This window comes from Lissotriton helveticus, chromosome 2_2 (assembly GCF_964261635.1).
Source record: "Lissotriton helveticus chromosome 2_2, aLisHel1.1, whole genome shotgun sequence".
In the NCBI taxonomy this organism is placed as follows: Eukaryota; Metazoa; Chordata; class Amphibia; order Caudata; family Salamandridae; genus Lissotriton; species Lissotriton helveticus.
In genome coordinates this window covers 328,740,063-328,766,318 of record NC_136060.1, presented here as the reverse complement: position 1 = coordinate 328,766,318, position 26,256 = coordinate 328,740,063, and the positions used below count along the sequence as shown (strand labels likewise).

Genomic DNA, 26,256 nt, shown 5'->3' with positions numbered 1-26,256 from the left:
ACAGAAGGACCAGGATTGCCAAATTACATAGCTGACAAAGATTTTGTAGCCCCCATCCTGCACACGGCCCACCTCTACCAGTCATCCTCACATTTCCTGCCATGGGGCCATGGACCACTAGGGGATGTGCTTCAACACTCAACTACTAAGCAAGTGGCGTGTCAACATGGCGGACCTGGATGTCAAATGACAACCACCCAATGGGACCAAAATGGCATCACAGAGATACATACGCAACACGGAACTCTATACTGTGTCTGTGCACCAATACATGCATAGCACTCACAGGTTTCCTACACAGACAGTATGCTCACCGCTAGTTTGCTGTTGATCGGCACTCAGACGTTCGGCCAGTTCAGGATGCGTCACTGCAATGATACGGTGCATGAGAGGGGTCATGGAGCGTCGGGCCAGACGGGGCGTCCTTGGAATCATGCCCAGTGTTACTTCCGCTACATTCTTGCTCAGCCTGGAAATGTTGTCCCAGCGTTTGTGGCAGTGTGTGCCGTTGCACACCCCCAATGCCCGTACTTCCCGTGCTATGCTCCTCCACAGGTCCTTGCGAAGGTGCAGCTTGACCTACCATGATGGGAGACAAAAGGGTTTAAGTCAGTGGACAGTTGGCCTGTCACACACATAGGGGCAAGACGTAACTGTCATCAGCCATGCACAATCAGGAACATATGCCTAGCCCACACTACACAGCTAAGATAGAAATAGGCCTGATTATTTGGCCCCCTCATGCACACCAACATGTCCCACACTGCACTTACCACCCGTCCTGGTGCGCCGTAGAGGCGTCCATAGTTGCGGAGTACACCGTCCACGAGGACATCAAGCTCCGCGGCGGTGAAGGGTCGAGACCGGATCTCTTTGCCTCTCGACATGGCAAGATCACGGAGTATTCAAATACAAGCCCAGGGAAGCCCTGGACTGCTAGAAGAACAGCTGCTGGGCATTAAGCCTCTGTAAATTTAATAAAGTTTTAATACATATACGCAGAGTTCAACGTGCACATTTATTTGTCAAAAGATAGCATATTTTCTCTTGGGCAATTGTCAAAAATATATATATATTTACACATATATCAACGGACATACATAATCAGTGTAAAACAATAGGCACATGAAAATATTAACAAGGTATATTTTCAATTCCTGTTAATTGGTAGTAACAACTCTTCAATGATTGTTATTCAAAAACAATAACCAGCATCCCAATGCATTTCGGGTTACGTAATGAACCCTTCTCCAGGGGATTAATTATATACAATCAAAAATACAATCAAAAATACAATCTTCCTTAAATGATTGGTCTCTCGAAGTGCAGATTCGACAGGATCTAAAAAACAGCAACAAACCAAACTATATTGAGTTTTTCCATATATACAAATATTCATCACGAAAGAACGTTCTGGAGTAACACTGAGGGGAAAGAGCCAAACGTGCCAGCCACCAAAAGATAACACCCGTGTCTTAAAAAGCGATCAATAAGTGTGAGGTGCAAAAATGCAAGACAACTATTTTATTAGAAATAATAGGAATCAAATGTGCTACACTATCAGAAGTAAGAAAAAAGTCAACAAGAGTTGTCATCAGAGCGAGCATGCTAATGACAATTTCACCGAGTGAGTAAGAGTGGTAAATTTTCTCCCCTTAAATATAAAAACGCTACTTCAATGTAAAGAATACATACACTCGTTTAAACAGCCTCGCGCTTGTCCATTAACTTATCCAACGTGAATAGCCTTGTCTTTACCATGGCCTAAACAACAAGTAAGCGGAAACCTTTCTCAATTATCGTGCAATATGTTTCAAATACCGGCATGAATGTAGTACCAGTAACTGTCTTACCGCCAACTTCAAACGAGATCACACACAGTTCACAAGTGGTGGCCCAGCAACATTCTATATGTGGAGAAAAAACTCATAGTGAGTTTAAAACTGTGGAGCTAACAACCTTACCGAGTGCAACTGCAATTATCAAGTTCGCAAACCGACCTGCCGCCTCCAGCAACGGCGTCCTGAGTGAGTCTACCGATGCGAGTCCGCCCAACCGGTCACGTGGTGCGGAACTCACCCGATGGTTACTGCGTTACTAAACACGAAGAAAGGACTATGGTCACCAAACTATGTTTATCCTCTCTAATCATGGCGGTTGAAGTACGCCCTGCAGCCTTAAAGCTGTTAAATAATGAGTGCGTCTGTTCAAAAACCGAAAGTGAACCAGTGCAAAAATATACCTTGGAAAACGATAAATAATAAATGAAATATCCCGAGCTGAATCAGAAGAATAACGGTAAAATACACACATACATAGGATTGTGCTCGGAGGTTCACTCAGATAAGCTCAAATACAACCTGTGCTGTACTACCATAGACACTTACTGTGTTGCTACGCTAAATCGAAAAGTGCTGAGTTGAAAGAGTGAAGGTAGAGAGAAAGTTGCAGAACACAATTAAATGATTTATAAAAAGGCTGAAAAAAAGGCTGAGAAAAGAATAAGTGAGTGCCAAGACTCAGTGTTCCCCCTTACAATCTAGAATACATTCACATATGAAATTTAGAGAAAGCACAAAAGTTCATAATGATCATTTAAACCATTGGGAATAATGGTTCCTAAAGATTTTATCCAGTGTGTTTCCCTTCTGGCTAGAAGTGTATGCAAGTCCAATCCTGGGGAGCGCTCTATGCGTTCTAAGACTGTGTACCTGAGTTGGGGAATTGTGTGATTAGCTTCTGCCCAGTGTCTGGCCAAAGAGGAGGTTGTGATGCGATTTCTAATTCGACTTTTGTGCTCTACTATTCGAGTCTTTATTTTTCGACTAGTTCGTCCCACGTAAACTAGTCCGCAGGGACACTTAATCGCGTATACAACTCCTTCCGTATTGCAATCTGCATTATGTCTTAGTTTGATGCTCGCGCCCGATTGCGGGTGCGTGAATTGATCACCTGTGATAACGTTACCACATTGTCCACAGTTATAACACTTCATCATGCCCCTCTCTCTTTGTCTTACAGTGCGTTTTGAAGATTTCAAGAGTTCCCTTAGGTTCTTGGTTCTGGTATGTGCGAAAAGGGGACTGCCATGAAATACTGTTACAAAATCAGGTTCATTTTCGATAAGTTCCCAGCGATTCCTGATTATTGTCTTGATCTGTGTGGCTTGCGTTGAGTTCTTAAGAACAAATACCTCACGTTGCATGGGTAATTTCTCTTTAGATGTCAAAAGTTCGTCACGAGTTTTTCTTAACGTAATCTGAGCAGCTTCACTGAGTATTTGATCTGGATAACCGCGCTCTTTGTATTGTTGCATCTGTTTAGTAATCTCTTCCTTACATTGTTCTTCATCTGAAGTTATCCTCTTGATTCGCATCATCTGCGAAATCGGAAGATGTTTTTTCAAGCTGTACGGGTGTGCGCTCGTGAAAAGCAACGCATTATTAACATCTGTTGGCTTCCTGTATACAGACGTAGATAACCCGGTTGATGTTTTACTTATTTCAATATCCAGAAAATGGATCTTCTCTTTTTCAATGCTATGTGTGAACTGGATGCGGGGGTTCAATTCATTCAATTTACAAATGCTCTCTTCCAGTGCTTCTCTCGTGCCTGTCCAGATGACTAGGATGTCATCAATGTACCTCAAGAAAACAGCTGCATGTCTTTTCCACATCAGATTAGATAATATGTATTGGTCCTCGAAATGAGCCATATAGGTATTTGCGTATGACGGTGCTCCGGGAAAACCCATCGCTGTCCCAGTACGCTGAATGAAAAAGTTGTCCTTCCACACGAAATAGTTGTTATAAAGTGCAAAATGTAGTAGTTCCAGAAGAAAAACAGCTTTATCGTGATCAATTTCTGAGTGTAACAGTCGCCATTCTATTGCCTCTAGTCCTTCTTTGTGTGCTATAGAGGTGTATAGTGCGACTACATCAATTGTACAGAGCCAGATGTCATTCTCAAAAAGATGTTTCTGTGATTCCAATTTCAGTAAACAGTCTGTTGTATCTTTAACATATGTCTTCCAGGATTGGACCAACGGTTGTAGGTAAAAGTCAAGGTAATATCCTAGAGACTCGTGGATAGAACCGCACCCGGCTACTATAGGTCGAAAAGGTGGTTGAGTTTTGTGCTTGTGCACCTTCGGTAGCATGTATAAGGTCGGGATCTTGGGTGCAGGATTGAAAAGAAATTTCTTAGTGTTCTCGTCTATGATGCCAGATTCTAAAGCTCTAGACAGGAACTCATCCAGTATCCTCAGTAATTCATTTGTTGGATCTTGTTCCAAAGGAAGGTAAGTGTCTCTATCTTGTATGTGTTCCATTACACTCTTGTTGTAAAAGTCAGTGTCGAGCACCACTAGAGCTCCTCCTTTATCTGCTGGGTGAAATGTTACCGAAGGATCTTGTCTCAACTTGTTGAGAATGCGTCGTTCCTTAGGACTCAAATTTTGGTGTTGTGTGAAACCATATTTGATTGATTCCAAATCCTTTTTGACAAGGGACTCAAAGGTATCAAGTGTCTTATGGGAGACTGGTGACAAAAATCTGCTTTTTGGTCTGAATTTTTTCTGTTCCATCGTAAGTTCTTCTTGACTGGGGTTAATAGTAAAAAACCACCTTAATCTTAGTTTTCGCATGAATTTAAAGAGGGCTACCTCCGTCTCTAATGCGTTGGACGTGTAGGATGGAACAAAGGAGGTTCCTTTGTTAAGTACCTTAATCTCTTCCATGGTTAGCTGTTTGGATGAAATGTTAATTACCAAAGAGTTCACTTCTTCACAGTCCGCTGTGGCCTTCCTTGCTCTTTTTGCGCCTTGGGTTTTTCCGCGCCTGGTGTTTCGTCTTGTGGTGTTGACGTTTTGTCCGGTGGAGTTTTGGTCATGGGGCCCTCCCCTAAAAAAGGTCCACTGCTTGTTGAAGTGGTAGCTGTAATTTCTACGTTTGGGGCTGTGAAATGTGTCAAGGTAGCAGGAGGCCTCTGCATCGTTAGGTCCTCATCCGGTACTATGCTTTCTTCAGACGACGTAGCATCTGGTTTTTTGAAAACCCTCTTTTGTGCATATTTTTCGGCCCAGGTGTAAACCTCGTCCAATTTGTAATCGATCGTGTCCCTTCGGAACTTACGTATCTTCCTTTCGTGTACTTTCTTTGCATGCGTGTCCAGATTTTTATTTATCTTCTCAAGTACTTGATTCCAGTTCTCATTCTCCATCCGGTTGCTAATTTCATTCTTTAATTTATTGATGTCAAACAGTAGTTCTCCTAATAGTGACGATATCTCTTCTATTATTAGCAGAATCAAATCGAGCGAACATTTGTTCAGAATCGCGTTCCAACGGGCCATAAAGGATTTATTATATTTAAAGAGCATTGGGCGTAGAGCAACCCTCAAGCCTCGGGGTATACGTTTGACTTTATGATATTCTATCAGCGTGGTTGCGTGTAATCTTTGGTTCACTTCTTTTCTCATTAAATATTCGAGTTGTTTTAGTTGCTGCGTCGTAGTTCCTGTTGATGTTCCATATTCCCTCACTTCCTTTACTAATGCGTAAATTACTTCCGCTTCTTCTGATGAGTAAACTTTTGTTTCTGCCTGATTCGTGGTCAAATTTGAAATGTCCTGCCAGGACATGATTGCTCTTGGGTGCTGATCCACTGATTGGCACTGTGGGTATAAAATTCCTTGTGTGGGGTGGATCTGCACACCCGTAATCAATTGTGAGGGTAGGTTATGTGGGTTTTGAAGAAATCTTAGCGTGCTTACTAGAGTGAGGGTTGTGTGCCTGACTCCCTCCTACTTAAAAAGCATTCAAATACAAGCCCAGGGAAGCCCTGGACTGCTAGAAGCACAGCTGCTGGGCATTAAGCCTCTGTAAATTTAATAAAGTTTTAATACATATACGCAGAGTTCAACGTGCACATTTATTTGTCAAAAGATAGCATATTTTCTCTTGGGCAATTGTCAAAAATATATATATATTTACACATATATCAACGGACATACATAATCAGTGTAAAACAAGATCACGGAGTATGGCACTAGAGCAGCAGTCGGTGGTCAGCTCAGCAGCAGCAGCAGGTCGAGGTGATGGTCACAGGCAGCAGTCGGTGGTCAGCTCAGCAGCAGCAGCAGGTCGAGGTGATGGTCACAGGCAGCAGTCGGTGGTCAGCTCAGCAGCAGCAGCAGGTCGAGGTGATGGTCACAGGCAGCAGTCGGTGGTCAGCTCAGCAGCAGCAGCAGGTCGAGGTGAACAGGCAGCACTGGTCCCCAGGGTAGGAAGTGTCATTTTGGCCAACACACATATATAGGGCCCTCAGCACGTGTCAGTGGCATACGTCGCCAGCAATTGGTCAGCCCTGGAAGCGTGTTCGTGAAATGGGCCAATGACTGGCCCTGTTGTTGCGGTGCACTGCTTCCGCTACTTGCGATTGGCCATATGCGGCCAGCGTCCCTCTTCCCATTGGCTGCATGTGCAGGGCCCGGCCCGGCGGTTGTGTACATGGCTGGGCACGGCGGTTGTGGACATGGCCGGGCACGGCCGTCCTAGGCCCGGCCGCTCCGGCCGGTGTACGGTGGATGATGCAATGTGACTGTAAGGGGGGTCATGAACTGGCATGTCCATTGAGTACATCTACAGGGTGTATAGGCCTGCACCTCCCCCGCTGAGTACGTGCACCGCCATGGAGGCGCCAGTGATAGAACATTGTTGCAACTGAAGCATCCGTGTCTGAAGCTTGCACGTGCGGTTGCCGATGTGTGCCCGTGACGGTCCCTGCACATGCAGCCAATGGGAAGAGGGACGCTGGCCGCGTATGGCCTTTGGGAAGTAGCGGAAGTTGTGCACCGCCATGGCGGCGCCAATTATGTTATCTTGTCAGACGCTGCACCGTGATGTGTTGTGTGCAGTTGCGTCATGAGGGTTGTGAGCGTGATAGGGAAAGGTCATATGTCATACAATATAGCATGTGTGTCCATACTATGCCCATCGGTCGGCACACAATGGGCAACAGATGTGCATTTGTACGTGTTGACGTCGGGTGTGACCCTACAGACGTTCTTACATCTTCACAACTACACAGTACATCACGGCTGTATGGCCAAATTATGCATCTGTTGTCAGTGTCTTGTTCTGGCGAGGTGACTACAGTGGTGGTGGTACACATGCATTCCGTGTATGTGTTTTGGACGTTGTGTCACCATGCATGTAATTACCGTATGCACAACATTATTGGTGTTGGCATTTGTGCTGGATGACATGGCGTGTGTATAATTATCGTTTGTGTGCATGCAGTTGCATGTGTGTCTGTGATGTGGCTACTAAACATTAGGGTGAAGACTGAAGTTTTGTCAGTAAGGTTCACATGTGATGGAGTTGTACACGTATGCGTCGTTTGTAAGTTGACCTAAGTTACATCTCTCTCCCACACAGGAGGGCTCCAAATGTGCATCGCCCATACACTGTCCTGGAGGATATGGTTGACGAGGAGGTGATTCAGAAATTCCGGCTGGATCGACGTCGGTTGCTGGAGCTTGTGGCTCAATTGTCTCCTCATCTGCAGCCACGTAGGACGTATCCTGGGTCGATTACACCCACTGCAAAGGTCATGGCGGTACTACATTTCTTTGCTACTGGCACATTTCAGTACACAGTTGGACATGCCGGGGGGATGTCACAGGCCATGTTCAGCACGGTTCTTCGGGATGTCTTAACAGCTATGATGCTGTACAAGAATGACTACATACATTTCCCACGGCCGGAAGAGTTGGCAGCAGTCAAAGCTGACTTCTATGCACTGGGCCACATACCTCACGTTGTGGGTTCAATTGATGGCACACACATCGCTATCATTGCACCACGGGCACGGGAGCAAGTTTTCAGGAATCGCAAACACTTCCATTCGCTGAACGTGCAGGTGGTGTGCCTGGCAAACAACATCATCTCCCATGTGTGTGCAAGATTTCCTGGCTCCGCACATGACGCCCACATCATGCGGAGCAGCATTGTCCCACGACTCATGGCAAATCTGCGACCCGGTCAAGCGTGGCTTGTTGGTGAGTGTGCAGTGGGGACTCTTGTGATCTCTGTGTTGCATGGGGTACCCACCATATCTTGTTGTGATGTTTGTGTCTGTCATCCCCCTACATAGGCGACTCGGCGTACCCAAACCGGCCCTGGCTCCTCAGTCCCCTACGTAATCCTACAACAGCGGGTGAAATGCGGTACAATGATGCACATGGAAGGACACGGAGAGTCATCGAACGTACCTTTGGACTGCTAAAGTCTAGGTTTCGGTGCCTCGATAAGACCGGAGGGGCCCTGCCTTACTCACCAGGAAAAGTATGCAGGATCGTGATTGCCTGCTGCATGCTCCACAACCTGGCAGTACGCAATGACATTGAACTGCTGTTGGACCCTGAAGACGAAGAAGTTCCTCGGCCTCCCATCCCACCCATGTCGACTGATGAGGATAGTGGTGAGGAGGAAGGTGTGGACCAGAGGCGCCAGCTCATAGATCGCTACTTCCCTTGAATGTGAGTAACTACCTCTAGTGGCGGTTGACAATGCCTCATGTATGTTTGCTGGTGTTGTGTGGATGTGGGCTTCATCAGCTGGGTGTTGTTTGTGATGGTTGCATATGTGTGTCTTCATGTCTTTGGACATACAAGTCTCCATGATGTGTGTGCTCTCATCCCATGCTTTTGTGATGGTTGTCGTTTGTGTAATGTTGCTGTGCATTGTGTTGTGATGTGTGTGAATCTGTTTCCTGACGTGTGTTTGCTGTCTCTGATTTTCACTAGGTCACTCCCGCAGCGCCATGATCATGTACGACTATGATCCCTGAACCTGTTTACATCTGTTTCTGAAGGCAATCATGTGAATAAACATGGAGGCAAAACATCATTGTGTGTGTAAGTGCAATTTATTTACAGGTTGTGCTTTTGTGCTGGTGAATATTTACAAGTAAGTGGGGTGGAGGGAGTTGGAGTTGAAGGTAATGGCAGATGAAATGTCCGTGCTGACACCACATTGGGGGGTGTCAGGGTAGTCCAGCAGACCAGTGGGAATGATTGTCTGTGGGACAGGATACTTAGCAGGGTGAATGCCTGGCACAGGCAGTGACATTGTCATTGGCGTCCCCTCTTGGAGCGTGTGGATGGCGCTCCAACACTGCTCTCAGCCACTTCCTGCCTCGGCCGGCCCCTCCGTCTCTGAGGTGGAACAGAGTCAGCTGGGAGGGCAGGTTGTTGATGGGCCACATCCGTCGCCAGGGGCACAGGTGGTGGTGGCGGCGGTGGAGGCGGAGGTGACGGTGGCGGTGGAGGCGGAGGTGACGGTGGCGGTGGAGGCGGAGGTGAGGGTGGCGCTACGACAATTGGTGGAGGGGGGGGGGTTGTTCCGGCCAACCCATTCCCTCCACATCGTTGCCTGCTGGCCCATGATGTGCACCATCTGGCCAAGGAAGCCAGAGATTTCGCGCAGGATGTTGGTGCTGTCCACTGAGTCCTGGTGTGCACGATCAGCGTTTGCCTGGGACAGGTCGTATGATGCCTGACACCTGGCAAGGGCTTGTAGGGACTGTGCCACTGGATGGGGTAGCTGTCCTTCCTCTGCACGGCGGTGTGTGGCTCGCCTGATTGGCTGATGTCCCGTTGCCTGTGTTTGTGGCCCACTCACCCTGCTTGTGTGTGAGGCCGATGGACCAGCGTCGTGCGCTGGGTTATGTTGGGTGGCACAGGCAGGAGTCGTGGTACTGGTGTTACTGGTGTTACTGGTGGTACTGGTGGTGGTGGGGACTGTGCAGATCACAGAGACAGGTGTCGCTGGAGTCACACATGCGACGTTGGTTGGTCCCGGGATTCCCTGTGAGCCAGATGGCCCTGGCTGCGTGCTTGGTCCCGCTCCATCCTCCGCACCGGAGCTGCCTGTGTCCTCGTCACCAGAGAGTCCTGTATGTGTGGGAGGCGAGGCTGGCGGCCGGGTACTGGTTTCCCCAGTCAGTTGACGATCACCTGAGGGACAAGATAGAGCTGGTCAGTAATGTGAACATTACATGGTCATATAGATTTGTAGACATTTCTGTTTCCTGTCGCACACACCCCACCCTCCACCACCACCACCCTCCCCGTGAACACGGGGGCCTGTTGGGAGTTGTAGTTTGGGCCTCTCACACACCCCACCCTCCACCACCACCACCCTCCCCGTGAACATGGGGGCCTGTTGGGAGTTGTAGTTTGGGCCTCTCACACACCCCACCCTCCACCACCACCACCCTCCCCGTGAACATGGGGGCCTGTTGGGAGTTGTAGTTTGGGCCTCTCACACACCCCACCCTCCACCACGACCACCCTCCCCGTGTACATGGGGGCCTGTTGGGAGTTGTAGTTTGGGCCTCTCACACACCCCACCCTCCACCACCACCACCCTCCCCGTGAACATGGGGGCCTGTTGGGAGTTGTAGTTTGGGCCTCTCACACACCCCACCCTCCACCACCACCACCCTCCCCGTGTACATGGGGGCCTGTTGGGAGTTGTAGTTTGGGCCTCTCACACACCCCACCCTCCACCACCACCACCCTCCCCGTGTACATGGGGGCCTGTTGGGAGTTGTAGTTTGGGCCTCTCACACACCCCACCCTCCACCACCACCACCCTCCCCGTGAACATGGGGGCCTGTTGGGAGCCATGTACATGTTTGTGAGTTGGTGTCCAACGTGCATGGGTTGGGGCGTAGGAGATGTTTCTTCTCAGTTGTGTGAGCCTGACCATGTCGTGCTGATCGTGGTGCTTGGTTTGTACTCACCAGTCTCTTCTCCTTCGTCAAGTCCGTCTAGGCTCTCTGGGTGTAGTATCACCAGCACCTTCTCCTCCCAATCGGTGTAGGGTATGGGCTCCGGGGGTGTGCCACCGCCAGTATGATTGGCTCTAGCAAAGTTTTTAGCTCAGATGCCCTTCACCCTGGTCTTCAGGTCATGCCACCGCCTCTGAATGTCATGCTTCGTCCTCGGCACAGTCCCCGACGCATTCACCCGAGTGACGATCCTGTCCCACATGTGGTTCTTTTGCGCCACGGACGTCTGCTGGACTTGGGCCCCGAAGATGTGGGGCTCAACACAGATTATTTCATCTACCATTACCCTCAACTCTGTCTCCGTGAATTTAGGTTTTTTTTTGGGTGCCATGGTGTGTGGTGCTCAGTGTGTGAGTTGAGTGAGTTGGGGGGTGCAGGTGTGTGGTGTGTGATGTGTAGGATTTGTGTGGTGGGTGTTTGTGTGGTGGGTGTGGTAGGGTGGTGGTTGTGTGTCTTCTATGTGAGTTAGCAGTATCTCGAATAGGGCCTCTTGCTAGCAGCAATGCTGTGATGCAAAGGATTGTGGTAGTGTGTGGGTGTCATTTTATAGTCGTGTCTCAATGGTTGTTGGCAGTCAGGTGGTAGGTGGGCGTGTTGACTAGTGTGCATTATTGGATACTTGCTGGGAGAGGTGTGGCGCCACGGCCAGGGCGACTGACGCTGGAATCTGGGGATCAGGGTTCGATCCCCGGCTCCGGCGGCAGGTTAGCCCAGCACCATGTGACTCTGGGCAATAGCTTGCTTAATCTTCCCGACGGCCCCCAGTGCCTAGAGACCCTTACGGGTGATTGTGCGCTTTACAAATGTGGATTATTATTATTATTATTATATACTTGGGACGTGTCATGGTGGCTTGTGCTTGGTGTTGGTGTATGGGGGGGGCGTTGTCAATGTTCGTATGTTTGCTTTGGACTTGCGGTACACTTTCTAACATTTGTTTGCCGCTAGGGATGTTGTGCGTGTTGGCCTTCCGCAGTGATGCTGTGGTTATCGTTGCATTCTTTCCGCCGCGGACGTGGATGGCTGTGCGTTCCGTGGTACGGGCGGATTTATCCTAATTGCGGCCACGGAGTATTCACAGGTATGGCGGTACATGTGTTATTTTCCGCGGTCATTTCCGTCCGCGGCAGTGGTTGTTCATTGGACTCCGTCCGCCGCGGACGGAGTTGGATGTGTTCCGTCCGCCACAGACAGTGTTGGTTATGATCCGTCCGCCGCGGTCGGAGTTTCGTGACATGATTATCCTAATCCCAACCGCGGAATCTCCGCGGCGCAGCCGGGAGTAAAATTTCCCCCACCATGGCGGACAGTACCCATTTCCGTCCGCCATCCTTATCGACCCCTTTGTCTTTTTCGGAATTGATCATATTCCTATTGACACTAGAGGGGGCAACAGAGAGCTTCGCCTTAGACGAGCTGAAGCATTTTGGATCATGAGACTTCATACAGTGGGGCGGGGACTCAATTGTGACCCTGAGATGCAATTCTTTCTGGGGGACTGATGGACTATTATTGGTCTGAAATATAGTCATTTTTGATACTCCATAGTCCTGTGTCTCACCACGTTCTTTCTATTTTGTTTCATATTCTGTAGCAATACCTCGCAACAATTGAAACTGGAATAGATCATTTTCTAATTTTTTGACTAGGTATTTTTACATAGGGTTCTGAGAAAGACTTTGTTCTCTGCCCCTCGCATTCGGCTTATTTTCTGTACCCATTGAATAACTTGGACGTAGAGTGGATGTTGTAACACTCATACGTAACGTTGTCTGAATAATGGCTTATTTCATTTATCACCATGTCACTTATTGTTGCTTTTCACCTTCACGAATTATTGACATACTTAATAGAGTCTACCATGTTCCTCTTTACTTTCCCTATAAATATCTTTTAATTTTCTCTTATTACTTTGTTATATAACCCCCTCTTCCATTCACACCTTTACGATATTCTCAATACCCTTTCTTTTCCGCTTCCGTTTGCGGTTCATTGTTGACCTTGTGGTGGTGGCCATTACAGTACATGAGCATTTTGGAAAATTACAGCCATAATATGGGCTAAAGATTTAGTTGGAGCCGCTTTAATTGTACCTTTTGATTTTCAGTTGTACTTTCACAAACGGGACCTCGTACTTCCCCAGTTATACTTGCGGGACTTCGAATTTCCCCAGCGGTAACATAGTCTGTTTTCTATCTCGCGAACCCCAATGGAGGTTCGCCTTCTAGGCTTTCTTAACTCGCGGAGGCTATAACTTTACCTTCTGGGTTTCGTGTGAGCTACTTCCGGGTCGGGGACGCGAGTTACATCGAGGGTGATTCTACCCAGGTACAGACGGCTATTGCTATATTACGAACTCTTAATTTTGTAGCCTTTGGATACTGCCTGAATTACTTGAGTAGCTCTCACAGCTGGACCGATCTACTAACAGATCGCGTTTTTTTTCTTACTTCTAGAACTTGGACACCATACGTACCCGTGTGGTGGACTGTGAAGAATTTCTTTTACTACACGTTTTGGACCATGGATTTTTTGATGGCACAGAAATGTTGAAATTTGGCGTCCCTTCTTTACAGTGTGATTTGAACTGCTTTAACGGGTAAGAGACTACCTTCATGGGTTAGGGAGGACTGAGGATAACTCAGTTCTTGCACCGAGTTATAGGCTACTTTAGTTTAATACATGGGGCTGTGATAGCCACGACAGTTGGTTTCATTTATAGTGTTTAGTTTCACATACTATGTAGGGATCTTGAAGTTTGGTGTCTTATTGGATACATCCTTGATCCTACTTGATTAGAGATGTTTTCGGTTGATACGTGCATTTGTATTAGAATTTAGCCTTGAGATAACTTGTTTGTTTATAACTTGCCACGCGGAACATCCTATGCCTAATTTGGGGCACCATATTATTTTTACAGAACTACTACACAGTCATCCTCCTACTAATAGGTTACCCTGCCGGGTTGGAATTATCACCGGACTAGGGGTAAGAAGCTTTTTTATGCTAAACCTGCCGCTCTAGTTGGGGTATCTTGGACTATAACACCCAGTTACCTTCTTAACCTTTGCTCTTTCTGTTTCTTTTTTCCTTTTCTCCTTCTTACTTATCTCTGTATACACAGCCCTTACAGATAAGGATCCAGCCATTGAGGTAGCTTTAAACAATCTGTATAACGCATTGCACTCATTGGGTTGCATGCGGTGGAATTATCACGTCTTTGCTCTTCTATACATTCCTAAGCGTAGGTTTTAAATTCAGTTGGACCCTGCTCATGTACGAACAATAATAATTTTGAAATAAATATTGTAGAGATTCATTTTTGTATCCACCATGAATAATGGATTTATATTTCAAAGTCAACACGGGTGTCTTTCCACTGTTTTTGTGATCATATTGATGATTATATTCATTAGTGCTGTTGGAATTACTATGCATTTATTAAGACATGACGAAATAGGATTAATTTCTTTAAAAATTTTGCTTTTAGTATCACCCTTGGGTTCCATATGATGGGTTGTATCTTTTGGAATGAGGATATGTCACATTCACTTTGGCACACTGATTACATACTACTTTTGTAGTACATTGTTTATAGGTCACTCGTTTTCTGTATCTTTCCAGCCCTGAAGAGTTATAGTGTCTAGATTTGTATAGACCTATAACGAAACACGTGTCGGCTGGCTGTGAATTCCCATTGGTGTGACCAACTAATAAAAGGAGATCTACATCTAAGAACCTACGTTGGACTTTTGTTACTGTGAATCATATATAGTAGCACTCTACTTGTTTGTACCTAATCTGTGTGCGCAGGATTTTGTTTCTCACAGGTCTAATAAATGTGACTTTAATAGAATCATAAGAAAATGTTGAAAACTATGGACTTTTGAGATGTGAATTTTTCCAACAGGCATTGGTGTTGTAAATATTTATATTGAAAGTACATGATAGTTAAATAGATCAGGAATGCAAAGTCTTTTTTAATTTCACTGGCTCGGCTCAGGTATCAAAATATTTGACTCCATTCTTCAATATTTTGGCAAAATAAAATAGGTATATTTTATTCTTACCTCCTTTTTCTTCCTCTAAATGAATATATGACTAATGCTAATAAAAATTGCTCCCCTTCTGCCGATTTTTTGTATACAGCTAAAGCGGTCTGTAGGCAAGACCTAACAAGCATTTACAATGCAATGGTTTTGCCTTTGTTAAAGTTAGAGCTATTGGCATTGCTCTTGACATTATTTTTATTTATGTTTTTTTTAACATAAATAAATGGCATTGTCATTTACAATGCCACTAGCTTTATCTCTCGCAAATGACACACACAAACACACACACAGAGCCCCCCCCCCACACACACCCACACAGAGCCCCCCACACACACAGCCACACAGAGCCCCCCACACACACAGCCACACAAAGCTCCCCACACACACAGCCACACAGAGCCCTCCACACACCCACACAGAGCCTTCCACACACACCCACACAGCACAAGCAGGCAAGAGGGGCACACGGAGGCACAAGCAGGCAACAGGGGCACACGGAAGCACAAGCAGGCAACAGGGGCACGAAAACGGAGGCACAAGCAGGCAACAGGGGCACACGGAGGCACAAGCAGGCAACAGGGGCACACGGAGGTACAAGCAGGCAACAGGGGCACCCGGAGGCACAAGCAGGCAACAGGGGCACACGGAGGCACAAGCAGGCAACAGGGGCACACGGAGGCACAAGCAGGCAACAGGGGCACACGGAGGCACAAGCAGGCAACAGGGGTACAGGGAGGCACAAGCAGGCAACAGGGGCACACGGAGGCCCAAGCAGGCAACAGGGGCACGAAAACTGAGGCACACGCAGGCGACAGGGGCACAAAAACGGAGGCACAAGCAGGCGACAGGGGCACGAAAACGGAGGCACAAGCAGGCAACAGGGGCACACAGAGGCACAAGCAGGCAACAGGGGCACACAGAGGCACACGCAGGCAACAGGGGCACACGGAGGCACAAGCAGGCAACCCTACAACCTAAAAGACTACCCCTGCACAACCCAAAAATACTACACTTACCTCTCACTCCTCCATTGTGCCTCTCTTCTCCGGCTTCCAGCGACATCAGATCTGCACGTCGTTGTTTGGAAACGGAAACGCCTTCCAAACAACGATGTGGATAGCGCATACCATTACAACTCATGCGTTGTAACAACGCTTGCGATGTAACAACTTGCGAACTAATGGTACGCGTTGTAAAATCGCAAGTGTAGTAACGCTTGGGAAGTAATGGTATGCGCACTAGCAGCTGCACACTAAAGGTCGTTTACCTGTTATGTGTAGCGTACAAAAGTGTGAATCTTCTGCCTAACTCAGGAGAGTTTGCAAGTATACTCGAAAAGTGCTCAAATGTACGGATAATACACCTGCTAAATGGGCTTAAGATCTGACGTCACTTCTTGTGTTGCCACTCCCTATGATGTCACGTGTGCATGCGACCGATGGCATGTGGGATGATGTCATCAGCTGTGATGCCACTTGCTTACTGATTAACTAGGTTAGTCCCCGCCCTCTTCTTTTTTTAGAACTTGTGCCCTGTTCATAACCAATAGGAACATTTCTTAAAACGTCAAACCACAAACAAATGCTAAACCACAAACAGCTTGGCTATCAAAGCAGCATAAGGAGATGTGTGGGTCAGCGTCACAGCTGCTATGCTGACTGACTTCATGGATATCACATCTAGCACGTGCAAGCTAGACCACGTAGGCCGTGGTGGAAAGGGGGGGACTAGAACTACAAGTCCCAAAATGTAAAGGGCTGCAGGATGGAAGCCAAGACAGGCTGCGGGTGTCACGCATGACACAGGGCTATTGATAATCTATTCAATTAGCATTGTATGTTAGAACACCCTCGTGTTTTTTTTGGGGGTTTACCTGGTCATTGATAGCTCAGTTGACAGATAAATAAAAGTACGAAAATATGCGCGAGGCTACCGCACCGTAGAAACTGTAGGTAGGTTTGTTTGGGGGGGGGGGGGTATTTTGCGTCTTCCGCTCCTGTGCCAAGTAAACGTGCTCGGGACTGGAGGTAGGCGCAGGGGCTACCGATCCTCAGCTGCCCAAGCAGCAGCGCCGCCTCCGTGTCCTGCCACTGCGCTTATTATACCTGAGGCGGCGGGGAGTCAGAGCATATCTGCAGAGAGGAGGCGGAGGGGGCGGGCCAGGATTCCGCTCGGCTTTCCCCTCTCTGCAAACTCACCGGATCCGCCAGCTGAAGGAACACAGCTCCGCTCCTGCCGTCTCTTCCCCTGGGGCTCCCTCAGCACACGGGAGCCCCGCACCATCCAGCACTTCTCCTCCGGGGCTCCATGCGTCTCCGGGCGGGGGCGGAACTTCCGGCCAGCCGCGCCAGGATTGGCCGGCCGGCCAACCACTTCCGAAATGACGGCGGGTGTCGTCGCCTATGCCCACGCTTAGTAGAGCGACCAGGAATCAATGTTAGAATTTCCAAAATAGAGGTGCCTTACCCATTGAAATGCCTGCTCTCGTGAGATGACTCAGGACTACAGAGTGACGTCACAGCGTCTGCTCCTGTAGTTCTAATGTGTCGTTGTTCACAGGAATTTGCCGTCGATGCCGGACCAGATTCGGGGGCGTTCCCGAGAACAGGCTTTCGGCTGACGTAACCAAAAGCCAAAAATTCTCGGGAACGCCCCCGAATCTGGTTCGAGATTGACGGACAGAGCCCTCTCCCAATGGCTAGCCTCCATTTATGGAGCTAGCCAATGGGAGGAGGGGGCGGATACCCGACCCCACACACAGATCATAAGATTTTTCCTAGCGCATGCGTACTTCGTACGCATTTGCCAGGCAAAACCTAAAAAGGACAGATTTAAACTCTAAACACTTTCTTTTCAGAGTCTATTACGTTAAATAAAAGATAAGATACTGACAATATCTATCTGAGCACGAAGATTGGGCAGCACAGAGGTCACCCTCTAGATAATATTTCCATTTGCTTAGTGGCCACCATGCCCCCTCAGTTTGGACCCAGCCATATGCAAATCATCCTTGATCCTGCTTCAATGGGAACCGTCCAGCCTGTACGTCTAGGCCAGGTCCTCAATGAAAAAATCTACCCAGGACCAGTTTCGCCCATATTATGGGCTTACCAGCCACTTTTAATTTGACTTCAGTGGCACAGTGAGCACAGGACCTGCGTCTCGGCATATCTGTCACACTTAAGGCATCAAAACACAAAGAAATAGATGGAATGCAGGAATTAATCTCAGCCACTGGCGATCGCTCAGGGGCCGCATCTCAATCCATCATTTCTTGCCCACCATGCCCCCCTCAGTTTGGACCCAGCCATATGCAAATCTGCCTTGCCCCAGTTCCAATGGGAACAGTCAGACCCGAACTGCTTGGCCTGGTCCTCCCATAACTGGAAAACAAGCAACCCAGGACCAGTGTTACCCTCATCATAGAATCATAAGCCAGATGTAGCTGGATTTCAATGACACAATGAGCACAGGACCCACTTCTGGGAACGCTGGGTTCACCCGTACAGGACAGGTCCAAGATCTCTTATAGTCTGGGATAGGCCTGGGCACATAGTAAATAAGCGTGATGGAAGGACACAAATAAAAATCAGGGGGCTACCAATACAGGCAGTCAGCTATTCGTGGCAGGGGAACTGAACCATATGCTAAGAAGTGGACATTCCCGCCATAACAGATGCAAAATAGAAATGAATCCCCTTGATGATCTAATGGTGATAATCAACCTCCTACATGCAAGACTTCTACTATCTGGGTGAAAGTTCCTAACTAAATCTAAAAGGGGCTTTAAACACCTGTTTTTATTGACAATGAAAGAAAAAGCATAAAACACCTGAACTTGAGGATGGTTCACCTATTCATAAGCTTCGTAAAAGAATAATCTTCTGAACATTTACCAAAAGTGAAGAGATTGTGGAAACCAAGCAAAATGAAATGGAGGCATATTCAACCCCTAAATCGGCTTTATGATTTTCAAACCCAATTATATTTTGCATGATTCTCTAATGGAATGTAAAACACCACCAGCAAAACGTAATATGGAAGGGTTATTAATAGCACTGAGTCAGGGCTGACCTGTGGTTTGAATTTTATAAATAAAATTGGTTTCTTGCTAGAGATAGGCATTTTAGGGTTTGGTAGGACTGAGGGGTCTCCCTTTAGACAGCTCAAGTTCTATATTAGCTTTAAATGTATAAAAAACCTCAGTGAGAATAAGGGATAAGAAAAAGGGGGATTGCAGGAGTTGTAGTCAGACGTCCAGGTGAGAAGGCTAGGAGCTTTAAGCAGCAACAGATGCAACAATTCATTGGTGCCTCAGTTTTCACCCAAAATTAATTCCAAACAGACCACCGGAGAATCTTCTTTTAGACCTTGTGAAAGGCGGGCTAGTACACTCGTACAGTAGACTTTATCAGTAATGGCGTGTGAGGTATATGTGGTGTCTGAACCAAATTACTAGATGTTGGCAGCACTCAAATATCCAGACAACTCAAAGCAGGCATTATAATCAATGCTAAAACTATGTGATAGTTTTTATCTATACATGCCTATAATTGCGGACATCATAAGAAAACTAACTCTCAAGACTGTGTGCCAAACTACAGCTTGTGCAGTATGGACTAAACATTTGTTGTTCCAAAACAAAAATAGCAGGCGATCGGAAGGAAAAAAAATAAGAAAAGGCAAAAAGCACACACTACAGCCATCATAGTGTAAGGAAAGGGGGCTAAGATAAGACTGATAAATGTCCCTGTGAGGGGCGGGGCCAGAAATGATGTGGACTGGGACATAATTATTCTACACTTTTTGTTTTCAATTCAGATTATTAAGCCTACACATATAAGACATACAACAGAAAAAGGAGCAAACATAAAATATAGATTTTACTTACCTCTGCCGCAGGCATCACATAAATGAGGCTTCTCTCCAGTGTGAATAACAATGTGACGTTGTACATCACCAGAAGCTGCAAATCTACAACAAAAAGTGACAAGTAACAGTGTAAAAGCCTTGTGCTTCACCAATACTGGTTTGCATGCTAGAGATGATCAATCTGCTTTTACAGAATACCTGTAAAAATGAATGAGTATTAACTTCATACAAGGATGCCGTATCCTAACCATGATCAATACTATTATACATCATTGTTAAGGGCTATGTTTGGAAGCACCAGAACATCATGCAACAAAAATAAATTACAATCTCCTACAAGCACTATGTTTGCCATATAGTTCCCAAAGGCACATACTGTGCTTAGGCATACCCTAGAGTTATGTAATTGTTTCACTTTTGATTTAAATTATCTATGATTTAGTGCAAAATAAATAAAAGGCATCATTGTAAAACATTGTTTGTGCATGACATTCACAAGTAGCATAAGGAGAGACTAATGACTTAGATCTTGTATCAGAAAGCGTGAATGAATGAAGTAGTTTTATAGAGTGCGCATTACCCGAAGGTGTCTTAGTGCTAGGCGAATCAAGGACTGAGGAAGGAGCATCAAGCCGAGTTAGGTCTGAGTGACTTTGTTGTTTACAGGCAGAATTAACAAGGTCTTTAGCTGCTTTCTGAATAGCTGCAAGCTGTGTTGGGACCGGAGAGCAAGAGGAAAGGAATTCCATAACTACCCCACCCTCCCCCGAAAGTCAGTGTTCTACCGTCCCAGTTTACTCGAATCCCACAACTGCTAAAATTCCTTCAGCAAGCAAAAGTAGCAGCAACATAATAAAATAATTTTGCTATGGAATGGTTAGTAGTATTTTTCTGTATGACAACAAAATGGGTTTCTAAACAAAAGGTGCCTATTTCATATGTACACACGAGTGACATAGATACTGCGGTAAACACCAGTAGCACAGTGATAGTAAGGACTTTTTTAAATGGTCATATAATTGTGGGATGTAAGAAGATGGATTATTAGCTGGGGAGGTTAGGGTCAAATACACAGTTTAAACTACTTAAATATGGACTCACTCCCTGGTAGCTATGGCAAAGGCTTAACTTAGAAAAATTTGTAAAGTATTTAGCAATACTAAAACAGTCAAAAAGTCAAAACACTATTCAATAAAAATTCCACAACCAATTTCTTAAACATAAGAAAAACTGAATAAGAAAAATTACATTAAATGGCCAAAATCCAATAAGGTGGATTGGAGATATGGACGTTCAATGGTTTAAGGCAAGCAGTGCAAGAAAAAGTAAAACATCAATCAGAAGCTGTAGTTTACCGTTGACCAGGACCTAGGTGCAATTTCAGAATGACCGTGTAGGAGCCGAGGTCAGATACACCCAGCAGACTATTCTAGTCCAAGTTCTTACCATTTGACTTTGATTTTTTTTTTAGATGTCGAAATCCTTCAGGGGGGCAAGGCTGATGGCTGCATCCCACAAAATCCTCTCAAAGCTGGACAGCTGCCAGATGAGGCCTCGCTGAAGTCGCTAGTTTTGGTGGGAAAAGCTGTGAGAGGGAAAAATCTATTTTTGTAGCCACCAAAATCCTCTTGTTGAGCAGATACTTCTCCCACCTACGCCAGGTAAAGATATCTACCGTTGGCCTTTTTTATGAAGTTCAGAATACTCCATTGGGGCAGGTCTGATGCTGTATTCAATGACGTCCTTCAGAAATTCGGACACCTTTGATGAGAGGTCCTGCTGAAGCTCTGCATGTCTTGAACGTTCAAAAATTGTCTATGTCCCAACTTTTCAGACTTCCTGGGAAAGTTCCTCTTAGCAGCTTCTGAGGCTACCAGGACTTCAGGGACAGCATTTAGGGGCCCGGACACACTCTAGCAGAGGACACCAGCACGGTCGAGTCTAGTTCCAGTTCTAGCTAGTCAACTGCCCACTCCAAGAAAAAGGTCTCTTGCATCTTTTGATGTCCCTGGAGGCCGGCGAACTGACCCATGGAGTCAACTTTTTGGAGCATGTCCACAGGTCTCCTTACAGATTACAGAGAACATGTCCAGTTCTTTTCTATTCTGTCACAAGTCCAGGAAGGGATCAGAGAAGCAGGGGTGAAGTGCTACTTTTTGTTTCATTCACTAAAAAGTTCCAAAGGACAAGCCTTCCCACTTTTGCAGCATATGCTATTTGTGTCCCACAAACAATCCCACAGTTCAACACACTCGGGGAAATATATCACAAAAGCTTTCTGCCCCTCAAGGGAGTATGTGGCAAATTTAAGGATGCAAATGGTGAGCAGTTCCCTCTCCCTCAATCACTGCAAACTGGTTCTAGGGATAGCTCCCTCCACCAATGAGACCAATGTCAGAAGGATAAACTGTGTTTTGGGATGAAACGTGACCTCTTCTCCAGGCTTCCCTTCTCACCAACCTCTAAAAATAAATGACTCCCCGGTCCCATTTAACATAGTAACGTTTATCAACACTCTTGGTTAAGCTGGGTCACATTCTTCCCAGAGCCATCCTTCAAGGGCCAAGCCATTGTCTCTACTCTGAGACACGTTTTGACACCTAATCAAAGCAACACTAAGAGGCTAGGTGCAGGCAGGTTAATGTTAATTAGCCAGCAGGGGCTTTAGGCAGGAAAAGTAGAACTGTTTAAGTTTACCATTGCTGCATATTTATTACAAATCAAACTTCACCACTTAACCCCTTCCACGCTTGTGACGGAACCATTCCGTCACGAGCCACGGTGGGGCTGTGCTGGTGACGGAATGGTTCCATCAAGGCCCTGCCGCTGCGCTTGCGCGGCGCTGATTTCGCGCCTGCGCGCGCGTTCTATTGAGAGGGCGGGGCCGTCACGGAACCATTCTGTCACAAGCACAGCGCCACCGCGGCTCTTGACGGAGTGGTTCCGCCACGAGCATGGTGGCGCCGTGCGGCACCCCCAGCCCCACGGCGGAATTACCGCCGCGGCCAAGGGGTTAATTGGATGTTTTAATTAATATTAAAAACAGTTGTTGATCCATTTTTACATTGTATTCTAAACCAGAGATATGGAATTAACACATTAAATGAACATTTGCTTTTTTCTTCATTGAACTATTTACAGCCTTAACAGTCAAAATAGCTTTTGAAGGCTAGTCTCTATAGGAACAAGAATACGTTAAATTCTTACTTTTTCCATTCCACGTTTAAATGTAAGCCACCTTACCTTGTGTACTTCAAGGCTTAATTGGGGTGACTTACTTAATGTTTAAAAGTAGAGTTTCCCCCTGTCAAAAGCTGTCGGAGTCAGGCAACCATGTAGGACTGAATCCATGTTTTTCTTGTCAGCCTAGTGTATGGCACAATAGATAAAGTAGTCCACATGTGACATTTAACTTTCAATGCCATTGGTGTATTTTCTTATACCATATACTATGGCCTTACTGGAAAGTTGAAGTTACCATGTTTTTGGGGGTCAGAGCACATACACTGGGGATTGGACAGCAGTACCCCAGTGCGAATCGTTGAAAAAACAAAAGCATCAATCGATAAAAAATTGGGGAGTGACCACACAAACATAGGCACTTTTTCACGGGATGTACACTATTATGGACCTAAGTAATTATTTAAGATATGATGATTTTGTTAACCAGGATGTTATAATTGAGGCTTCCCAAGCTTTTAGTTTCTTTATAACCACCCTTATTTGCTGTGCTTTTAGTTTGATAGCTAGGAAACGCCCTCCGTGATCAGCGCCACTCTGTATGTATAACTCAAATTAATTTCTGGTCTCATTGGATACTTATTACATGTTTTGATTTCCCTTGAACAACAGTAATTGGGGACTGCTTCCTCCACCACCACCAGTGAGTGTGGTCCTCAATTAAGCCTTTTTCAGGTTGAGCCTACAGCACTTGCGCTGCAGGATGAACTGTTATATGTACTTTCTGGGGTTTGCCTCCTACCATCGCTTTGGATTGGCTTTTGACTGCATCATACAAAAATTGTAGCCTTCAAATAGATAATGGTTGGTGTATTTCCCACCTTTTCTCAAAAGTTAACTCCCATGGAGTATTGCTACGGGAACGAGCAGCGATGCAGCAGACACAGAGGGGAGAGCGCTTTACTCACTCTGCCATTGTCCTCTGCTCAAGGACTCGCTTGCGGCCACACTTGTTTTTAAATGGAACAAGCCTTTCCCTGGCTCAGCATGTCGCCCACGAGATGTTGTTACTCCAGTGTAGGACTTGGCTGTGTTCCCTGTATAACATAATGGTAATTGGTTGTCCATGATTGGTGTGTTTGCCTTACTAAGTAAACTCCCTAGTAAAGTGCACTACGTGTGCCAGGGCTGGTAATGCAACTGCTACTAGTGGGCCAGCAGCACTATTTGTGCCACAGACACAAGTAGCTTTAAAAAGGGAACTCAGGCCTGCCATTGCAGGGCCTGTGCGCAGTTTGTTAAACTGCCATGTTGTTCTGTCAAGTGCACTCACTTGCCGGATCTTACCCTTCCCTTTCTATGCACATCAGACACCCCGATGGAAGGTGCAGGGTACCCCCTTGGGCAGGGTGCAGTGCATGTGAAAGGTAGGACATGTACTAAGGTGTGTGCCATGTCCTGACAGTGAAATAATCTCCATTTTCGTTTTTCACTGTTGAAAGGCCATCTTGCCCATAGGATAGAATGGAAATGCTGTGTAATATCTTTTCCAGCCTATCTTCCCAAAGGCTTAAGATGGAAAGGTAAAGTTTAGTATGCCTGAACTCACAATGTAATAACACATCTTTTTATGAAGGCGGTTTTTGCAATGTATGTTCATAAGTGGCTAAGTTTTTGTGCTCAAACATTTCTGTGGGTCTCTGCCTGGCTATGGATTGACTGTCTCGCAATAGGATCTGGGGAACGTCTTGACCCAGGGGAGGAGGTGAGACAGCAACAGGCTGACTTGCATCTGGAGTGTAAGGGGAGGGGAAGCCCCAAGAGGTGAAGACGCCTGGGTTGCGGCTATAAAACAATTGGCTCCAGCTGAGTGATTGAGAAACCCCACTAATCAAAGGAAGAAAGGTGTCACTGGCAGAGAGACACCCAGAACTGGTTTGAACAGGGGTCAGTGCCCCCTGAAGCACAAAGACGTCAAAGCCATTGAGGAGTACGACTATGAGAACTGAAGCCCCTGAACTTTGGAGAATGGCTTGATCAAGTGTGAACAAGACTGGAGCTACTTCTTGGTCAAGAGGACCTTTGCCAAGGAAGAAACAACTGAAGAGACTGAACGATAGGACTGGCCCTTGATGTGTGTTCTGGGGCTGGCCTGCAGTTTGCGGTTTCAACCAAGAAAAGGATAATGGCACTTAGCTGTGTGCTATGTGTCCCCGCTTGAAGGTCTTTGCTGTGTGCTGTGTCCTGAAGTAACTTATCCCCAAGGGCCTGAGGTGAGCTGGCTCCCTGTTTGGAAAAACAGGAACATACAAGTTTACAGGAGAGTCTCAGCGGCGCTGTGGGAGCATGCCTGTTGCAATCTGAGGCCCTCGTAAGAACTGCCTGTGATCATGGTTGCCTGTTGTCCAAGTGAGTCTCAGTGACGCTGTGTGAGTGTGCTTTGTGCAGCCTGAGACCTTCAGGAGGATCAGTCTGTGATCGGGGGCAACTGGATCCAGGCAAGGATAAGTGATGCTGTGTGCGTATGCTTCGTGCAGCCTGAACCCTGTTATGAGGATTGTCCAGTGATCGTGTGCACCGGAATCCAAGTGAGTCTCATCGACGCTGTGAGCGTGTGCGTTGTGCACTGTGAGACCTTCGGGAGGATTTGCCTTGTTATTGTGTGCACCGGAATCCAAGCGAGTCTCATCGAAATTGTGAGCTTGTGCGTTGTGCACTGTGAGACCTTTGTGAGGATTTGCCTTGTTATCGTGTGCACTGGAATCCAAGTGAGTCTCATCGCCGCTGTGTGCGGTTGCGTTGTGCACCGGAAGACATTCGTGAGGATTCGCCATGTTATCGTGTGCGCTGGAGTAAAGTGAGTCTCACCGATGCTGGGCGTGTGATCTTCGTGCAGCCTGAGACCTGTGTGTTGAGTGCCCAGTGATCGTGCACCCGGAGCGAAGAAAGACTCAGCGACGCTGTGTGCGACGCTGTGTGCGTGTGCTTTGTGGCAGCCTGAGGTTTTTGTATGTGAAGCGGCCCAGACTTTCAGTCCCGGAGGAGCTGAGTGGCCGGCCCGATCCGCAGTTGCCATTTCACAAAGCTGCATTGGAGGTACAGCTGCTAGACGAGGAGAGGAGAGTGGGTTCGCGCCCACCAGGTAACGTGTGTCTACTTCTGGGGTGGGGCGAGGGCTCCGGGGGAGACGCTCTCGGCCTCTCTCGTGTTGGCAGACCGAGGTTCTTCTTTGGCCGTATTGCCATGGGAGTGGCAAAGGAGTGCAAAGCTGCACTTTGGGATTAAATGGTACT

General features: G+C 46.8%; 1 protein-coding gene across 1 annotated transcript in view; it reads right to left on the bottom strand.

Moving 5' to 3' along the window:
• ZBTB49 (zinc finger and BTB domain containing 49) overlaps positions 1 to 26,256 on the bottom strand; it is a 201,524-nt gene that overhangs the window by 103,677 nt on the left and 71,591 nt on the right. Inside the window, exon 6 of the mRNA XM_078678479.1 lies at positions 19,803 to 19,885. Within this exon, the coding sequence (XP_078534605.1) occupies positions 19,803 to 19,885 (83 nt within the window). The remainder of the gene's footprint in view (positions 1 to 19,802; positions 19,886 to 26,256) is intronic.